Raw genomic sequence first — 21,205 nt, forward strand, 5'->3', positions numbered from 1 at the left:
TGGCTGGTGTGAGCACACAAATTGAAGCTAGGAATCCAGCTGGCTGAGGCAAGAGTTTCATAGGTCATAGAGTCAGCTGGTGGCTAGAGGGCAAGTACAATTGATCACAAGGAACCCTTTTGGCCTTAATCTGTGGATCATGGGGAATATTAGTGGCCAAGGATAATCCTTATTTGCAAGATAGAAAAGGACCAACAAGTAAAAAATTCATTGGGAAAAACATTTATTTTGAAGTTTCTCAGAGGGTTTTTACAAACAATGGAGAGCATTTAAAAAAATTAAGTGATCAAAGTACTCGACAGTGTCCCTTAACTACACACTAGCCCCTGCACAGAGGGAAAAAAAAAAATCACACCAGCGAGGAGGTCAATACTGCAGGAAGAGCAGCTGGCATCTGCATAGTTCTAGTAGGAAAGATTGCAATGCTGTTGCTGCTAGTAATTGTCATCCTGGCATTAGTATAAGACAGTGCTGAAGTATGTACACTTATACCTGCAGAAAACAAAGTGCATCAAATAACACGCCAAGTAGGTATTGTAGAATAAATTTATTTACCTGAACAATGAAATTGGGTGTGATGCTTATTCCTGTCAGCATTGAAATAGACAATTGATCTTATTAACAACTTCTAAAGGTCACATGCAGTTGTTATAACTGACACTTTGGTTTTTTTAGAGAAATGCATCACACAAACACTTGTATTGCACCAACATCTGTCTACTGCTTTTAGATTTAATTAAATAAGTTACATTAGTGCAAGAGAGGTATCTTTGCACACAAAAAATAAAAAATCTGAAGTTATGAACTGGAGGCTTACAGTTTAAACATTCAACATCAGTATTTTTTTACTGAATTTATAAATAGTATAGCATATTGTACATAGCTGTTCATAAAGTAGTATGTTTAGATGATACAATACAGAAAGATTTGGCTACTTACAACTGAAGGCATGCATTAGTTTATTATACATTTTATACAGAGAAATATGGAAACTTGGCTGACAGATCCTTACTTTTGGCCTAATGTTTAAGAATAAACAGTCTTCTCCATGCAGCAAAGAAACCAAACTTCTCTGGAGAGTTTTTTCCTGATTTGTTAAGCTATATTGCACATTTGTACATTTGTATAACTGAAGCCCTAATGGTACCACACATTTCCTCCACAGAGCACACAATGAGTTTTGTTTTAGGGAAAGCAGGTTTTTGTTGTTTTTTACATGATACATGCAGAGGTTTTGCCAGATGTGTTGGTAAGACACATGCACGCAACAAAACAACCTTACATTTCTGCAAAATTGTTTAGGAAGTGATTACTCCAGCATTGCTGAAAAGGAAAGAAAAAGGCATCAGTTAGTGAAAGGATGACTAATGCTATATCATTATAAAAGCAAGACTTGTAAGATCAATAGTGAGAGAAGAGAGAATGTTAAGTTGGATAACTGATGTTTTAATTGAAAGGACACTGTCAGGTTTAAAAAACCTAAGCTTAAACACCTTGAGTGAAATCCTGGCCTTATTGAAATCTGTGACAAAGCTCCCATGGACTTCAAGAGAGCCAGCATTTGTCACCAAAAGATTGAAGGTGAAATAATTAAAACCTAATTTACTTTCATGTAGTTTTTATTTCTCTGTCTAGCCAATGGAAATAGACAAGGCTCTTTTCACTTTCAGGTTCTTATGCACTGACTTAAGGTTTTAATATCTGAACCCACCCCTGCATGAATTTTAAAGTTGTTTTTTTTTTGTTTTTAAAGTTTGTCATGGAAATGTCTCTAGCAACTTTTTGAAATTATATTTTTTTTAAGTAAGCTTTGGCTCAAAGTTGACCAAAATGTCCCTTTAATTATCCAGGTTATGCAACTAATTCTGGAAGAAGTCATTAAACTATATAGGCAAGAGGGTTTGTGATAAAATGACTGCTTTACCCTGTATATACTCTAATTCCCTACAGAGTTCTTATGACTGCACTTAGCCCCTGTACATTATAGGTTATGCTGCTAAGATTTTTCAGAGTATGCTTCATATTAATGCAATTAAAGCTGTGATTAGCAGAGATTAGGGAAACAATGGTTAGAAGTGCAAAAGGTAAATGAGACTAGTGCAAGAGAAACAGACAATTTTGTATCAGATTTACCTCTTTCCCCCTCCCATCTCAGCAAATTCCACCATCCTTCTTGTTTGAGCTGTTTGCCATTATATACCACTTATCAGCTGTGTTCTTGGAAGAAGCTAGAGGACTGCTGTACTGCATTTTATCACCACAGATTAAAACCTCATTTTCTTACATTTACATTTTTATGCAACAGCCATCCGACAAACATTAGCCATATAGCAATTTTTGTAAATGGAATTGTTTTATACAGTATCTTCCACATTTGGTCTCCTGAAGTGTTAGGAGTAAAGTAATCAGATACCATTCATCTTGCATTTGTGTAGGTAAAATAAAGCACCCATTTAAATATGGTCAGGAATCGCTCTTTGGATAGCCTATATTATTGAAAGGAAATAGTGAGAAGAGTCCACACTATCAAGACATCAGAGTAGCCCTAGACTAGATGCTGGTGAAGTGACTTGTTCGGATGCATCTTCCCTCTAGCTAGAAGCAGCATTAAGTAAGATTTTCAGCATCCCACAGAGGGTACTCTTGTCCTAACCAAAGGGGTTGCTTTCAGATTTTGATGAACTTTTTTCCAGCATAAGCCTTAGAAAGGCACATCTTTCATCCAGCTGTCTTTCACCTGGCCTGCTACAAGCCTAGGTTCCCCTATGCCCCTCATGCATCAGGGATCAAAAAAATTAAGATTACCAAAGGAGAGCATTAAGGAACCCAGGGTACAGTAGCTGACAATGGAGAAAGCTCAGAAGTGTGAAAAGGAAAATGGAAGCAGAATCAAAAAGCACAGAAGTGTTCAAAGAAACACCCGTGCAGAGCCTGGAAAGGGGAAATGCAAGTTACTTTGCAGCTAACTACTAACAAGCGTCAACAAGATATTTGTATATGGGATTATGAAATATGTTAAATGGATCCCTTGTGAGTGAACACTTCACAGACCTGTACCTATTTCCTTCCCTCTCCCCACTACAAAATCTACCAAATTCAGTTAGAAAGAATGTGGAAATTTCTCTTCCAGAAAAATAAACGTGCAGTTGATCTGCTCCCCCAAGATAACCCAGGTAGTTGGGACTCAAAAGGAATTCTTTTAATATGAAAGTTTAAATTTTGGCAAGAAATTCTACTTTAAGTTGCATTACTTCTCAGAGTTTTGCCTAAGCTATTCCGTTGTGGTTGTCAGAACCCTTTCCACTTCTCTTCCTGCAGGTCTAGCATGATTCTTTCGGCTAGAGACAAGATCCAAGCATATCAATGCTGCTTTTTAGTAGGGCTGTCAATTCATCGCAGTTAACTCATGCGATTAACTCAAAAAAATTAATTGATTAATCACTCTTAATCTCACTGTTAAACAATAGAATACCAATTGAAGTTTATTAAATATTTTGGACGTTTTTCTACATTTTCAAATATTGATTTTAATTACAACACAATACAAAGTGTACAGTGCTCACTTTATATTTTTATTACAAATATTTGCACTGTAAAAAAGAAATAGTATTTTTCAATTCACCTCATGCAAGTACTGTAGTGCAATCTCTATCATGAAAGTGCAATTTACAAATGTAGATTGTTACATAACTGCACTCCAAAACAAAATGTAAAACTTTAGCACCTACAAGCCCACTCAGTCCTCCTCCTTGTTCAGCCAATTGCTAAGACAAACAAGTTTGTTTACATTTATGGGACATAATGCTGCTGGCTTCTTATTTATGTCACCTGAAAGTGAGAACAGGTGTTTGCATGGCACTTTTGTAACTGGCATTGCAAGGTATTTATGTGCCAGATATGCTAAACATTCATATTTCCATTCATACATCATGCTTTGGCCACCATTCCGGAGGACATGCTTTAATGCTGATGACGCTCATTAAAAAATGTGTTAATTAAATTTGTGACTGAACTCCTTGGGGGAGAATTCTATGTCTCCTGCTCTGTTTTACCTGCATTCTGCCATATATTTCATGTTATAACACTCTTGGATGATGACCTAGTACATGTTCATTTTTAAGAACACTGCAGATCTGACAAAATGCAAAGAAGGTACCAATGTCAGATTTCTAAAAATAGCTACAGCACACAACCCAAGGTTTAAGAATCTGAAGTGCCTTCCAAAATCTGAGAGGGATGAGTTATGGAGCATGCTTTCAGAAGTCTAAAAAGAGCAACACTCCAGTGCAGAAACTATAGGACCGAACCACCAAAAAAGAAAATCAACCTTCTGCTCGTGGCATCTGACTCATGATGAAAATGAATATGCGTCAGTGTGCACTGCTTTGGATCGTTATTGAGCAGAAGCCGTCATCGGCATGGATGCATATCCCCCGATGGTGGTTGGAGCATGAAGGGACAAATGAATCTTTAGTGCATCTGGCACGTAAATATCTTGCAACACCAGCTACAACAGTGCCAGGAGAACGCCTGTTCTCTCTTTCAGGTAACCTGAACAAGAAGCGGGCAGCATTATCTCCTTGCAAATGTACACAAACTTGTTTGAGCGATGGGCTGAAGAAGTAGGACTGAGTTGACTTGTAGGTGCTAAAGTTTTACATTGTTTTATTTTTTAATGCAGTTATTTTTTGTACATAATTCTACCTTTATAAGTTGCACTTCATGCTAAAGAGATTGCACTACAGTATTCGTAGGAGGTGAATTGAAAAATATAATACAAATATCATATGAGCACTGTACACTTTGTATTGTGTGGTAATTGAAATCAATATATTTGAAAATGTAGGAAACACCCAAAAATATTTATTCTGTTTAACAGTGCAATGAATTGTGATTAATTTTTTTAATCACCTGACAGCCCTACTTTATAGTTAGCTAGAGAGGAACACTGTAGTCACGCGAGTCCCTCCTTTCTTCCTCACTGATTCCTTACGCTACACTTTTGCTCCCTGTGCAACACTTGCAAAGGGAAATTGGGCTGCCAGTGGGTCAGGATAGTTCACTATGGTATCTTAAAGTCTCTCTTTCTAATTCAGCATTCAAGCAGCTTTGAGCCATCCTGTTATTTCAGGCTGCTCAAAAGTTATTTTAAAGATTGCATTGTCAAGTGTGGATTAAGGAAGCATCTTAAAAATTGAAGCCCAGGGTCAGAGGCTGTAGAGACATACAGTAGCTCCAAGTTGGGCATCTGCTTGAGCTGGCTCATTCAGGAGGATGAAGGCAAACGTTCATCCGGCAGAAAGAAGAATCAGTCTGATGGACCTTGAAGCTTGGCAGGTCTAGGCCTCAAGCAGCTTAAGTCCATCTCTGGTGACAACTCTTGGAAGGATAGAGGGTAAGATTCTTTAGGCTTTAATAGCAGCTGCCTTTGAAATAGCAGAGATGGGGTAGAATCTGCACTTGCCTCAAGTATAATTTTTCACAATTAATGCTTACTACTCATTGAATTGTGCTTGCATGCTCCAACTTTAGATGTCCCTAACAGTTATATTGCTAGAGCCTCAGGTTTAAAGAAAAAGTTCAAGTCTACCCAGCTTTTTTCCCCTCTGTTCAGCCTGCAATCCAGATTTCCTGCCTTCATCCTTAAGTGCCTAGTTTTATATGATCTCTGTGCAGCAGCAGGGTTTCTGGTTCTAAAATCATGCAAGTTGGTCCTTGGAGATGCATAAAACTCCCTTAAGATGGTGGGTGGTCTGCTTCAGAGACAGAAGCTTCCAAAAAACAACCACCAAACCAACCTTTCAAAGTCCTTGTTTTGAACTGGACAATCTTTGCAGCCCTTAAAATGTTCACTGTTGGTGCACTATTTAAATTCACAATATTTAAAGGAAAAAGGCAAGTTTTGCTATTAACATCTAAATATTAAAGATGCTGACACTACAGAAAATCTTAAATGTTGTTACCCCCCCACACCAAAACACACACACACAAACCTCAAATGGATTTAGTTTTAAGTGATCAGAACAATTTCATGGCCTATTAATTTCTGTAAAAGCAAGTCATGTGCTCAGCGGATGGTTTAGTGAAATAGATGGAAAAGTCCCAAAAGCAAAGTTTTAATATCGATAGTATTCCTGAAGTTACACATGTAACCACAACCCACTGCCACTGGCTTGTACTTAAAATGCTTGGATTTTGTGTGCCCCTTGTTCCAGGATTTGTGGATCTGACATTCCAAAGGTTTAAAACCTATAGCTCCCCCTGAAGCTCTGGGTGCAGATAACATTTCTGGAAACAGGCCCTGTCTTTATAACTAAATACCTTTATAACATCAAGTTCAACTTTAGCAAATGGAGTTAATTAATTGTAGTTTTAATTATAAGAAGGCAGTCCATATTAGTGGTTTTAGTGACAGTGTGTGCCTTAAAGGCACAATCCAGAGAATATCATCTCCTATATTAGGGAAGTTGCTGTGGAAATTGTTCCCTGTCTTCCAAGAAGCAACTACTCCCTTCTGAATCATGAGTCCTGGTAAGGCATTCTAGGTTTACAACTACATCCAGGGGGCAGTGTAAGTCACTAGTTCTTGGGAAGGATGTGCATCCCACTGCAAGGAGAGATCCTTCCATCAGCCACACTAAGGGCATTCAGCCCCAAACTAAAAAGTACATTAGTTAAGTGTTCAGGGACCTGTACTCTCCTACCAGATGACACTGATCTGATGTAACACCCCACAGTGAGCCACTGACACTAAAAAGAAGAGGCTTTGCTGGCACACTGAAGCTGTGTCTACAGGGCATACCAGAGCACACCAGAAGAGTGTAAACTGTAGAGTGCTCTACAGTGCTGCAGTCTAACTGCCCTATGTACCCTCTGCTGACACACCTTAAAGGTTCCTAGCGCATGTTAACTAGTACGATTTCAAACAGGACTACATCATTGCTAAGGCCCTACCAAGTTCATGGTCCATTTTGGTCAATTTCTTGATCATAGGATTTTAAAAAAATCATAAAATTTCATTTCAGCTATTTAAATCTGAAATTTCATGCCGGTGTAGAGATCCTGACCCAAAAAGGAGTTGTGAGGGGGCAGGCCACAAGAGTATCGTAGGGGGAGTTGTAGTACTCCTACCCACGCTACTGCTGGCAGCGGTGCTGCCTTCAGAGCTGGGCGGCCAGAGCAGTGGCTGCTGACTGGGAGCCCAGCTCCGAAGGCAGAGCCGCCGCCAGTAGCCGCGCAGAAGTACGGATGGCCTGGTACAGTACTGCCACCTTTGAGGGCCCAGCTCTGCAGGCAGCAGTAAAGGTGGAAATACCAGGTCATCCTTACCTCTGCGCGGCTGCTGGCGACGGCTGTGCCTTCAGAGCTGGGCTCCCAGTCAGCAGCTACCACTCTCTGGACGCCCACTTCTGAAGAGAGCAGCGCAGAAGTACGGGTGGCCTGGGTATAGTACTGACAGCCTTCCTTCTGTGCTGCTGCGGCGCTGCCTTCAGAGCTGGGAACCTGGCCAACAGCCACCGCTGTCAAGGCCGCAGAGCAGGAGTAAGGGTGGCAATACCATGACCGCCCTAAAATAACCTTGCAACCCCCCTGCAACTCCTTTTTGGGTCAGGACCCCCAATTTGAGAGAGACCTCCCCTGTGAAATCTGTACAGCATAAGGTAAAAGCACACTAAAGATCAGATTTCATGGTCCAGGACATGTTTTTCAAGGCTGGGAGTTTGGTAGGGCCCTAATCATTGTGCACTAGGAAACTCTGAGGACGTCAGCAAGGTCTACGCTGGCAGTTAAGCGTGTAACAGTACAGAGCGCTCTGCAATTTATACCCTCTGATGCACGTTGCCACGCTGTAGACAAGCCCTTGGTCTGCATATAGGAGGGACAACAAATAGGTGGGACTCGTGCTGTGATTTCAGAGAGGTTTTGTTTTATATTTATTGTATTTTGGGGACATTTGAGCTTCTGTATCTGAAGCCAAGTGAAAGCCTGGAACCGACATTCTCCATGTCCCTCTGGAGCAGCTCAAGAGTTCTTTGGTGCCTTGATTTAATGGATCAGGTACCTTCAACAAAGTAAGTTTAATAGCAGTTGGGCACTACTTTTCAACAGATTTAAACCAACACACTGTCTGCCATTTTACAAAGCCACTCTGCCCCCCATGCTGCTCTCAAGGGCTCCGCACTAATCTGGCTGAGGTTAACAGGAATGTTCCTTTTTGTCTTTTCACATGAACATTGTACAAAGAAAGCATTTCCATTCAATGGAAACAATAAATGGATTGTTCTGTTACAAAGTGAGCACGCTAGGTACCTGAGAACATAATTGGAATGGATACAGTCTGCTTGGAAGCAGCATTTCACATTTTCTGTGGTGGGTGTATGTCTTCAGAATAAAAAAAGCATTGTTTGATCATAAGCATCAATATATTTTGCATTAATGCTTGGTTATCAAATTTAGACAGCAGCTGTCAATGGGTTTGAAAAAGCTTACAGTTGACTTGACCTAAGTATGGGGTAAAAATGGGGCAAGAGCTCTAATTTCTTGCTGCACTGAAGCTGCTGGTCCCGAAAAGCACTGTGATCCTGAATGTAAAGCAACTTGCTTCAATAATTTGGGCCTCATACTATAGGATGCATAGTCTAAAATGGTGATAATAATGTAGCACAGCAGAGTCCGACAAGACGCAGCATGGAATGAAGGAAATTACTATTTATTCTTTGACATGTATACAGCATATGCCATTTTACAGCAAGTCACCACTGGGATGGTGAAATGGAAGAGAAATACTCACTTTAGTCGATGAATGTTGGAAGGCATTGGAGAAAAACACCACAGTTAGGACGGTTAATGACTTACACATTGATACAGGACTGAATTTGAAAACATGCTCTAACATTTATCATAATATAATGAAGCTGGTTAGTGCCACATTAAAATAAAAATAGTTCTATACAATATGTTCATTTGGTCATGTGCTATTTACAGATTTTACAAAAACACACACGAGCTTGTTATTTCTCTAAGTCAGGCTAGAACAAGGCCAGCAGAGTAACTCATAAAATGTGTAACTGATCAATGCCCTAACTAAAAGTGTAAGAAATCCAATTTCTAACTATGCAGTGCAAGTTATTTTTTCCAGGTCACATTACAAAAGCCCTGATCTAAGAGACTGAAAAACATCTGACACACGTAAATAAGGTATTAAAAACGGAACTTAAGCCATCTTTTAGAGTTAAAAAAAAGAAATAGAATTTTCTTTGTCCATTTAAAAGTTTAAACTAGACTGAAGTAGTGCCCCCTCTCCCCCCCTCGGTAAAGTGGGCAACACTGGCAAAACAAGGTTTGTTACAATAAAATACATTAGACATTTAAATAAATAACCTTAAAATACTACGTGTGTTGAAGGGATGGCAGAAGAACCCAGCAGGTTCCACCTGGAATTATATTTTCTGCACAAGCATGAATAGTCATACTCTACCTCTTACAAAGACTGGTGTAAACAAGATAGTCAGGAACCTAAGATGAGGGGGCACAAGGAGGGGCAAAAAACAAAACAAAACAAACTGACTGAGGTAGCAGTACTCTCTGCCCAGTGCAGAAAAATCGGCTTATGAATAAAAAATAAACTGACATCAACTTAAGTTCAGATGATCATGCAAAAGACAGACAGTTGCATGCTTTTTTAGTTTTAGAAAACACATTCACTCCCTAAAATCTGCTACCAATTTAGTTTGATAGTGTCCGCTGGCTCAAAAAAAAGTTTTGTTTTGTTTTTTTTACAAGGATGAATAGACTATTAAACAGAACACTGTACATGCTTTTCATCTACAAAAAAATATTTGCATAAAATAGTGTTAGTTCTCTGTACATGTCAATGGACACTTTAGTTGTGTATAAAAGAGGAAAATATTGCCCCCACTGGAGTCAGAAAAAGCAAAAACACAAAATCTAAAGTATGAAACCTCCATCACCGGCAAATATGTTCATGTGAAAATTCAGCAGAAATCGACAGTTGCTTTAAACCATAAAAAATTGATTAAGTTAAACATCTTTATGTAAAATCATCACTATGTCAGTCAAGACCAGAACATATCACTAAAGTTAGTGTCTGTACTGTAAAGCCAGATAAGCAAGGGCATAGTAATGAGCACAAATGGCCACGAAATCCCTTCGGTGCATGCTGATAAAGAACATGGTTTGGTGGCAGGCTTCTCGCAATCTTTACCAGGTTCCAGGTAGTTACGGGCCGCAAACTTAAGTGTCTCATCCAGCAGAATTACAGGTACTGAGATTTTCAACACCATCAGCCACTGTGTCACATTCAGAGGTGTGATTTGGAAGATTAGCTGTGGAAGAGAAGCCAATATTAGATCCTTTTACTTATACACGCTAAATAAATAAATAAAAAATCTCAGTGTTTTTTCTTTTTTGAAATTTAAGACATCATTACAGGCAAGTAGTTTTGCCACTCTTGTCTCTTCACATAGCTTGCACCCAATTAACAAGTTTACTTACCGGCAGTGGTTCTACATAAAGGATAAGAAAATGGAGTGACATGGACAAGCAAATAGAACCCACAAGCCAGATATTTTCCCATGGAGGCATCCTCATTAAGGACTGGTTTTCTGATAAACTGTAACAGAAACAATGCATACGTAAGACATCAGAATAGGACATACAACAAGGCACATTAGGCATCTTAGCAGGCCATAATTCTGTGCCTGTGAGGTAAGAGTATTTAAGAACAAGACAGTTAGGGGGCTGCTGACACTTTTGGTCATTAATCAGTGTTCAGATTATTAAAGGCTGTTTTTAAAGTAACTAGTTGCTGTATTAAATAAAAAGATGTTACACAATGCTACTAAACTCTAACAAGTTTATTAGACTAATGGTGTAAAATAGCAATATACTATGTACTTCGAAGAGCTAACAGGGTTCCACGGCTTTGAATATTACACTGCATTTTAAATTAAAATTACTGTCCATCTCAATTAGCACAGAGTTTATATAGGATTACAATTAGGCCCATTTTAATATACTTGTACTATTTAACGTATCTAACAAATGCTAACACTCTTGTTTAAATCCGTTTTCTGTGCAGGTTCAATCTATGTAAGTTTTGGCTATATCAGAGGAGGTTTTTGTGCTGCAATATAGGAGTTTAGGAAGAGAAATCTCAGATGTAGAGTATTTTAAATGTAGAACTAATGCACCATCCTTAAGTTTCAAGTTACGATGTATTTTTTAAATTTAACTGACCTCCAATTTGTTCAAATACCCTTGGCATATTGTGCTATTTAGAGGTTTCCATTTATAATTTAGTATTAATTAGCTGAGGCATGCTCCCTTAGGGCAGGAAAAACTATTTCCCATATATTTAAACAGTCTTATTTTAGGTCTCCTTGATATCACTTTATAGTAGAAATATGAGGGATAATCTGATTGAGGAGTCTTAAATTAAATAGTGGAAAATATTCTAGCAGTCTAATACCAAAGTCCCAAGAGTGAATTGAAGGATTTAAAATGATACCACTTTGCTTATAGGGTAAGATCTCAAATGTGATCTAGGAAAAACGATCCTCTGGCCTTCAATATACAAACTCAGGAATTCACCATTGCCTCACTGTTGTCTATTACTTGAACTGTCCATGCATTAAGAAAGGACACATGCTATATAAAACTTTATAATTTCAGGCAAAGAGCTCCAAGTGAATCTCAGCTTTCTACTTCAGACATAACTAACCTGTTGAGAGCATTACACATCTCTATGGTGACCAGAACAGAAAGTGCCATTGTCATTGGATATGGCGACTCAAAGACCACACAGTCTACATCTGTGAAATCTGGGTTGTCCTCATTGCACTGCAGGAAATGACTCTACAACAGAATAAAACAAGCAAGCACTCATTATTTCCAACAGTGATGATTACCTATTTACAAAAAAATTAAAGTGGAATGGTGCAGCACTAGGATTATACAAGCCTGTGCCTGTAGAGGCCAACATCAGGAAGAATTACTTTTGACTTCATCTCATTCAAACAATTCACATTAATTTGATATGTATAGAAATCTTCCCATAAAAGACACTTATGGTCCTTCAAAAACTGTTTAGAGAAAGTCTGGTATTCTTTCAGCTTTTTATAGCTATAAACTCTGAATAAGCAGGATTATTAAATACAATTAAAGACGGTTCTTCTGCAGCTATTCTTTGAAATGAAAATGTAGAGCATACAGTAAGTAACAACATATTATATTACACTCAGTAGGAGTTTATATATTTTTGCAGGCTTTTTAAAGTAAATTAAACTGAATAATACCAGCTGGTAATAGGTAACTCTTGGGCCACCATCAGCAGCAATGAACCACCACGCAGCAGCACCCACTGTCGCAGCTCCAACGTAACCTTAAAGAAAAAAAAAGATAACTTGGTTTTCTATATTACGAATTGTACATATGACATGGTCTTGTTAACCTCACTTGAACTTCCGCCTCTACCATCACTTGGGCGCACAGACAGACACAGAGTAGCCTTTGCCCATTTCCTGTAGAAGGAATCTGCTTTTAAATGGCCACGTCACTGTAATTGGCATCTGTCCAACTGTAAAGATCTTATGTGTTTATGGTAATTTAAGGCATACAGAGAATTCAACTATGGTCATGGCTCTGGAAAGTGATCAGTAAACATTTAATATCTTTAGCAGAAAATAAATCCTGACTTCTCACTTTCCAATAAAAAAAAGTATGAGTAATTAACTCTGTTCTACAGAGACAAAGTGCAAATATGAACGTGCTGCAGAACAATTTGGTTAGCTGTTCATGACAGATTTGGCCAAACCATTGTCATTTGCTGATTGAAAAAAGGTTCTAGATACCAGGTGGGTAGCCTTCTACTCCAGATCTGGCTTCTTCATTACTAAGTCAACAAGCATCTTGCATTTCTCAACCTCTGAAGACAGTTAAGTAGCAATCCCAACCTGTCCTCAGCTGGAAGAGGGTATGTGGAGAGGAGAAGGAGAGATTGGAATGGGTCACAGGAAGGGGAAGTGAATGTTGTAGGAGAGGAGAGCATGTGCTAGCTAGGTGGAAACAAGTGTTCTGGACAGAGAATCCTAATTTAGCTTGAGCACATATGTCTATTGCGGGGTTCCTTCCTGTGAAGCATGTAGCACTGGGCACTGCCATAGACAGGATATTGGACTAGACGGGCCTCAGGTCTGAGCCAATGTAACAATAATTCCTACATTCTGAGATCGGATTATAAAAGGTTTAAGTTTGAACCAGCAGTAACACATGATGTGACAGTATTAAGGAGCCCATACATGCACTGCTTTGCCCGATACCAATAAGACTTAAAACAAGGGCACTAGGACTACAGGAGATGTACTAAAAATATTGGTACATCTGTTGAATAACTGATCAACAATGAAAAAAGTGACCATCTTGGAACAAAGATGGAAGGGAGTATGCTAGTTCAGCAGTACACTGTGCTAGCCTTCAAGGCCCTAAAACATAACTGAAGACCATGTAAGTTCCAAATCAAGTTACTGTAAGTCATTCCGCATGCACAAACAGTTGAAAAGAAAAGCTAGTGAGCTACTCACATCCAATAGCCAGGTAACGGAAGAAGAGCCATCCACTGATTAAGGGCTCTTTAGGATTACGGGGCGGCTTATCCATTATGTCCAAATCAGGAGGATTGAAGCCCAGAGCAGTGGCAGGGAGACCATCTGTTACAAGATTTACCCATAACAGCTGGACGGGAATTAAAGCTTCAGGGAAACCCAGAGCAGCAGTCAAGAAGATACTACAAAAAGGAACAAGTACAAAATTGTCCTTGGCCATGTTAAACAGAACATATTATAAATAAAGTAATCGTAGATTAGTAGTTAAATAATTCTGTTCCTTAGTAAATGGCAAGGAAAATTTATGCTGTCTCTCATTGCAACATCTATTTAATATTGGAAGCTAAATATTCACACTGAGATAGCTAGGAATGTACATGCCATTTTATAGCCAACAATAATTGAATAATGTTTAAAGTTCTGAAGTACGTGCATTTCGTTTTGGTAGACTGAGGAGTTTTATTACTCTCTACCGGAGTAACCCTCACAAAGCACTAGGCTGCTTTCTGGAGTGCTTGGAGGATATTGCTTCTACAGATCTATGGTCTCTGAGTTGTGTGGCAAAACAAATGGACCTGATGGAGCATTAAAAAGCAGTTTTCCCCTAGTGGAGCCACTTCCTGAAGCCATCTATAAAGGGAGGCTTGCAGTGCCTCCCTAAAAGCCTGCAACTGTTGTAGAAGTACTGTAATTCTACAACTGAGGGGCAAGGTTCCATTGAACTGGATATCCTCCAGTCCTTGAATACATGCAACCTCCCTTTATGGCTTTGAGTCAGCATGGTTTAGAGTAGATCTACAGGAGTAGGGATCTGTAGCAACCACCACCAGAAGGAGAACTTTACACTATTCAAAATCAGAGTTAAAATAAAACCTGGACTACATTAAGCCCTCAGAAAAAGGAGAGTCTTATGGCTTAAATACAAAAATGGGACTCGGGAGATCTGGGCTCTATTCCTGGCTCTGCCACCAACTCACTCTGTGGTCTTGGGAAAGAGTCAACTTTTGTGTTAGATTTCCCAACTGTAGAATGGGGATTTGTCTGTTTCATAGGAGTCTTGCCACAATGAAGCATTAAGGACCAATATTAGTGGACATTACAGTCTCAAAACTAGAATTTGAGAAATATTAATTATTTCTTTGAAATATTTAACATCTGAATAGAAGTTTCTCAAAACAGTGAAGTATTTATATGCGTTGCAATGCTCCTCTCTTTTAAACACAGTTATTACTTCTAATAAACCTGTTCCCCAAATAGCATCTGGCAATATTTAGAAGTTAAAATTGACCAGCTTCCATTACAGAAGCGCAAAATTAAAACAACCACTTCTTAAAACTTACCAAACAACTTCTCCAACATTCGAAGAGATGAGATAACGGATAAACTGTTTCATGTTGTTGTAGATTGCACGCCCTTCTTCCACAGCAGCTACGATGGTTGAGAAGTTGTCATCAGCCAATACCATTTCAGAAGCAGTTTTAGCTACTGCAGTACCTGACCCCATAGCAATCCCAATTTCTGCTTTCTTTAGTGCAGGGGCATCATTTACACCATCACCAGTCTAAAATACAAAGTTTAATAGAAAACATGGGAACTTATATGCAGCTACTGGAAGAGGATTTTACACGGGGGGGGGGGGGCAGGCAAAAAACTAAAGTGGGTGAATAAGGAGGTGCAGAATTGAGATGGGACTTTAAGGTGAAGGAGAGGAAGTTTAAACTTGATTGAACTGACAGACACAGAAGATGACCTGAGTAGCAACAGTGTTTCCAGTGCTCTTATTCCGATTATGCCTGTAATCAACATGTGAACATTACAATACACACACAATGTAACTAGTTGAGACATTGATTGCTGAAGTGCAAGGAAACTGGGTTCAAGAGAAACCTCTCCATTTACTCCACCCATACATCCACAATCCATTACACAATATTCCTTGCTTGTCTAACAAAATTGACTCTGAGATCAACTATCTTAGTTCTTCAGGCCATACACTTAAGTGCCCAAACCAAAAGACAGTTTGCTGATTTTCCACCTCTTGGGGCTATAAATCAAAGGCACTGCCATCTCCCTAAGAGATCAGAGATGTGCTCAGATGCTTGCGGGGAAGTAAAAAGCCCAGTTTTACCAACTGGTAAGTTACAAGTACCATATTTTGTCAAGGTTTTGGTGTGAACCAGTAAGATATTTCTGATGCTGAATTATGCCCACATGATACATTATTTTTGAAGTAATTTTCTGAACAATGCACTGCTGAACAACATTCCTAAAAATGGAAAGAGCAATTGATTAAAGCTATCACTAAAACTGATTCCAATTTTTCAGGCTAAATTTTTTTCCCATGAGCCAATACTTGCGATTATTTTACCCATTGTACTAGGAAAAATACAAGGGATGGTCCCTCCATCTCCAAGGTTAAGAGCATAAGAGTGGCCACACTGGGTCAGACCAAAGGTCCTTCTAGCCCAGTATCCTGTCTTCCGACAGTGGCCAATGCCAGGTGTCCCAGGGGGAATGAACAGAACAGATAATCATCAAGTGGATCCATCCCTGACAGCCATTCCCCACTTCTGGCATCCATCATCCCCGCCCATCCTGGCTAACAGCCATTGATGGCCCATGAATTTATCTAGTTCTTTTTTGAACTCTGTTATAGTCCTGACCTTCACAACATCCACTGGCAAGGAGTTCCACAGGTTGACTGTACATGGTGTGAAAAAATACTTTGTTTTAAACCTGCTGCCTATTAAGTTCATTTGGTGGCCCCTAGTTCTTGTGTTATGAGGAGGAGTAAATAACACTTCCTTATTTACTTTCTCCACACCAGTCATGATTTTATAGACCTCTATCATATCCTCAGTTAGTCATCTCTTTTCCAAGCTGAAAAGTCCCAGTCTTAAGCACTCCTCATATGGCAACTGTTCCATACCCCTAATAGTTTTTGTCGCCTTTTTCCAATTCCAGTATATCCTTTTTGAGATGGGGTGACCAAATCAGCATGCAGTATTCAAGATGTAGGTGTACCATGGATTTATATAGAGGCAATATGATATTTTCTGTCTTATCTCTCTTTCTTAATGATTCCCAACATTTGTTCGCTTTGAGAGATCCTTTGTAGCTCTTCGCAGTCTGACTGGACTTAACCATCTTGAGTAATTTTGTATCTACAAATTTTGCCACCTCACTGTTTACCCCTTTTTCCAGATCAGTTAAGAATATGTTAAATAGGACTGGGCCCAGTACAACCCCTAAGGGACACCACCATTTACCTGTCTCCATTCTGAAAACTGACCATTTATTCCAACCCTTTGTTTCCTATCTTTTAACTAGTTATCAATCCATGAGAGAACCTTCCCTCCCATGACTGCTTACTTTACTTAAAAGCCTTTGGTGAGGGATCTTGTCAAAGGCTTTCTGAAAATCTAAATACACTGGATCCCCCTTGTCCACATGCTTGTTGACCCCATCAAAGAATTCTAGTAGATTGGTGAGGCATGATTTCCCTTTAAAAAAACCATGTTGACTATTCCCCAACAAATTATGTTCACCTATGTGTCTGACAATTTTGTTCTTTATTATAGTTTCAACCAGCTTGCCTGGTACTGAAGTCAGGCTTACCAGCCTGTAATTGCCAGGGTTAAAAAAAGTAACTGAAATTTGTCAGATTTAGGCATTAGTTTGATGGGATATAATTTGTTTTAAAAGTAAAATCTCTTACAAGCCATGCAATCTTCTAATTACTTACCATTGCCGTGATCTCATCGAAAGACTGGAGGAATTCAACAATCTTAGACTTATGGGAAGGCTCTACACGGGCAAAGCAACGAGCATGTAGGCAAGCATCTCTCTGGACAGCTGGGGAAAGTTCATCAAACTCACGTCCAGTAAAAGCTTTTGAAGAAACATCCTCATCTTCTCCAAAGATACCAATACGACGACAGATGGCTACTGCTGTGCCCTTATTGTCACCAGTAATCATAATAACACGAATACCAGCTTTCTTACACAACTTTATGGATGAGGCTACTTCAGTTCTTGGGGGATCCAGCATACCCACACAGCCAACAAAGGTCAAATTGGTCTGAGACAAGAGGACATTGAGCTTTAGCACAAAATATTAGGAGATGCTTTTATTTCTTTGATAGGACAGTACACAAATAATTTTCACCACAAGCCAAAGTAGCTCAAACATTAGTTTATAAAAGGAAAATAGCATTTTTATCCTACAGTATCCAACAATTTTATACTTAATTTAGGCCTCTATAAACTTGCATGCCACCCCCCACCAACCCTCCCTCACTGTTCAAAACTAGTATGTGACAAGGTTCAACAAGTATGCCATGCATATCAAGTCAGATTTTTTTCCCCACTTATGGGGCTCTTCCAGACTCATCTCTGTATTTCAGCATACTCAGTCTTCATGGTATCTTGCCTCAAATATTCATTTCTCGTACTATGGTCTGAATCCAGACCATTTTGAAAAGCAGACTACAAGAGACACTGACGAAGGAAAGGAACTGAAACAGAACTGGGAAGTTTTGTCTCTGTAATCCTGACTTTGTGCTAGTGCAGCATGTTATGCAGCATCCTCTGGTTCTGAAACATAACGCTGAGAAGAGTCTCAATGGGTTAAGCATATGGAGCAACTTAAAGTGTGGTCCTACCCTGAGAAGTGACTATAAAAATGGCATTCTGCATTTCCAAATGTATCATCTCTCTTTGCCTTCAGCTCTAAGTGTGCTCAGTTCACAAGTTAAAAGGTGATTTAATTGCCAGCCTTGCAGATTCCACCTGCACTCAGAGTCTAGTCTTTCCTTCTCATGCTTACTGCTAGCAAGAGATTCTCCAAGCCAAATAATCTGCAACTTCCACTGTCTTCAAAAATGAAGTTCTAGTTATACATGTAATTGTATTGAAATATAATGGAGTTGTTCGGATAGTTGAGGGCAGAATCTTTACTAATGAAAATACAAGAGAAGGGAAAGAACCCAGCTTGACCCTCAGATTTCAAGGTGAGTTTGCAGGACAGGCAATTAACTCAATCTTAATAGACGTCACTACTCTTACAGAAAAACTGTTGAAACAAAGGAGAGAGTCAAGCTTTTTACTAAACTAACCTCATAATTAATAAAGTTTGCAGACTCCTCAAGGTTCATTTCTTCTCTTCTTGGTGGATTGTCATGTGTTGCTAAAGCCAAGCAACGCAATGTGTCTCTACCAGTACCCCACTCTCGAATGAGAGACATGATCTTCTGCTTAATTCCTGGAGTTAATAGTACTTTAGTGCTTCCAACACGAACATGAGTACACCTGTCAAGTACACCTTCAGGAGCACCCTACAGGAGCAAAGCAAGAAATGAGCAACTTTGCTCTCCATCACAGAACCATTTCACACAAGATAAGAAAGCAGTCCATCTCCAAAACTGATAACATTAGTCGCACATTTATGCTCATGGTTCAGCTACAATTAGTCTAGGCACAACTTCAAGAGTCATGTTGCTTTGTAGCCATTTCAAAACTATACTTCTCATATGCTGAACTTGCCTTGACAAACATCTTGCTCATGGATGTCCGGCTCGGTTTGTTTGGAGTACAGTAGACAGACATGGACTTTCTGTCCCTTGAGAATTCCAGAGTGAACTCTTTCTTCATGAGTTGTTTTATGACCTATAAAGAAGACATTAACAACATTGCATTCAGATTGCAACAAACAACATAACTGAAATCACATACTGTTTACAGTATTCTGGAAGTACTGACCGAGTTGCAAGCAGTTGCACGTTCAATTCTGGAGAGCCCTTTTAATTCTGTGTCGAATACATTCATCTTCTCAACCAGGCAGCTGAGTGCAGTCTCTGTAGCTTCTCCAACCTTTTCATACACTGCCTTAGCCTTCAAGTCATTTAAAAAATTGAGAATTATTATTACTGCTATAAAAACGTTGGCCTTTGCCAAGTCACCACAGTGAAATTTCAAGTGACACAATGAATGGAAACCATACTTAACAGATCTTGTTGCAGTTCATAATAAAAAAACATACAAAGAAATAAGTTTCTCCAAAATGTCAGATTTCACCAACCTTTTATCCTCATCTTAAAAGGAAAACTGTTTTTGCTACAGTAAAAGCTGTTATCCAGCACTTTACCAACTGGAAAGCTCTATAAACCAGCATTTCTGATCTTCATTGGAAGTTCAGTTTACAGTCCGGTTTATACTCTGGTTAGTGCGGGGCTGGCAGGGTCCCTAACTGGGAGTTGAAAGAACTCCCAGTTAGGGAGTTAGGCAGCTCTGCACACTGCCCCGCCCCATCTCGAGCGCTGGCTCTGCAGCTCCCATTGGCCTGTCTAGCCGCGCCTTCACCTAGGAGCGGGAGGGACATTTCGCCGCTTGTGGGGAGCTGCCCAAGGAGAGTGCCATCCAGATCCAGCATCCCTCCCACACCCAAACTCCCTCTACCTCTTAGTTAAGCTTAAATAAGTGTGTGGGGGGGAGAATCTGGTTACCAGTACCCCCCATTCTCCCAGCATGCTGGATAACAAAGTTTTTACTGTATTTTCCTAATTTATATTTGCAATTTATCATTTCAAGATAGTGATTTAGGACAAGCAGGAAAGCCTAGCAGCAGTGCTTTCTACATTGCTGAGGAGGAGACAGGTCTGAGTTACAAATTAGTCTCACTCTTTTGACTCAAGTTGCTTAACAATGTCCTCTCTAGCCAAATAAGGAGTAGTATTAACTGGTTCTTAAGGGACTACGTGGTCTCCCTTAACCAAAAGAATAGTGGTTATAACATTGTGCTTTACAGGGAAATAGACTAGAAAGTCACTAACACCCTGAGAGTTTGCTCAAAAATGTGAGGCACCTCCCAACTTTGGGGAAAGATACAAAGTAAAATTAGATAAAAACAAGCATTTAACTTCATTCTGGTTTCCTCTTGTATTGTAAAAAAGATTGACTTGCCTCATTGTAATCCAAAGAAGAATCATTACAAAGTGCACAGATCGTTGCTAGTTCTACAAGGCCATCATACTGATGACATTTAACAAGTTTGTCATCTTTATGCCTGTCAAAATAAATAAATAAATAAATAAAAAACAAACAAACAAAAACAAAACATACATACAAGGACTGGAGTGAAAAGTTACTGAGCCATTTATCTATGCTCTTACATTTCACCCATTTCTTCCTTAGTTAATCCCTCAATATACCAAACGATAGAAAACGATGCAAATTCAGTGTTTAGTGAAGATTCTAAAGGTGAGGTTCTTTCTGAGCTATAAGACGTGGCACTACAGAATTTGTTTCAAAGAAACATTCTATCCCGCAAAATGCAAGGTAGAGCTAAAAAATGGGAGCACTGTACCTTTAAACTGGGCTTTAAATAAGGAGTATGGATACAAATTTCTGGATTTTACTTTGTGCTCCCCTCTTCAACAAGGACTTACGTTTTAGAGACATATTTCACCATTTTATGTGAGCTCTTGTGGGAACTATGGCAGCAGATTTTTGTTGTTGTTGTTTCTTCCCTGTGTCACTCAGTTTTTAAGATACAATCTACATTTATGGTGCTAAATAAGATAGGA

General features: G+C 39.3%; 1 protein-coding gene across 2 annotated transcripts in view; it reads right to left on the minus strand.

The window, feature by feature from the left end:
- Positions 1-206: 206 nt before the first annotated feature.
- Positions 207-21,205, minus strand: part of ATP2A2 (ATPase sarcoplasmic/endoplasmic reticulum Ca2+ transporting 2) — a 77,606-nt gene continuing 56,607 nt past the window's right edge. Inside the window, exons 10-21 of one of the 2 annotated variants that reach the window (XR_012155176.2) lie at positions 20,583-20,685; positions 19,383-19,514; positions 19,167-19,289; positions 18,740-18,958; positions 17,368-17,703; positions 14,963-15,183; positions 13,602-13,804; positions 12,318-12,403; positions 11,744-11,877; positions 10,516-10,633; positions 8,792-10,346; positions 207-1,323 (exon numbers count right to left, since the gene is read on the minus strand). Coding sequence is in view for 1 of the 2 variants with exons in the window: in XM_073313693.2 (XP_073169794.1) it covers positions 10,077-10,346; positions 10,516-10,633; positions 11,744-11,877; positions 12,318-12,403; positions 13,602-13,804; positions 14,963-15,183; positions 17,368-17,703; positions 18,740-18,958; positions 19,167-19,289; positions 19,383-19,514; positions 20,583-20,685 (1,945 nt within the window). In the remaining variant the exon portion in view is untranslated. Of the gene's footprint in view, positions 1,324-8,691; positions 10,347-10,515; positions 10,634-11,743; positions 11,878-12,317; positions 12,404-13,601; positions 13,805-14,962; positions 15,184-17,367; positions 17,704-18,739; positions 18,959-19,166; positions 19,290-19,382; positions 19,515-20,582; positions 20,686-21,205 lie in introns of those variants that run through there. The other variant, XM_073313693.2, reaches the window with a different exon arrangement.

The sequence above is a fragment of the Lepidochelys kempii genome, chromosome 15 (genome assembly GCF_965140285.1).
Source record: "Lepidochelys kempii isolate rLepKem1 chromosome 15, rLepKem1.hap1, whole genome shotgun sequence".
Lineage (NCBI taxonomy): Eukaryota > Metazoa > Chordata > Testudines > Cheloniidae > Lepidochelys > Lepidochelys kempii.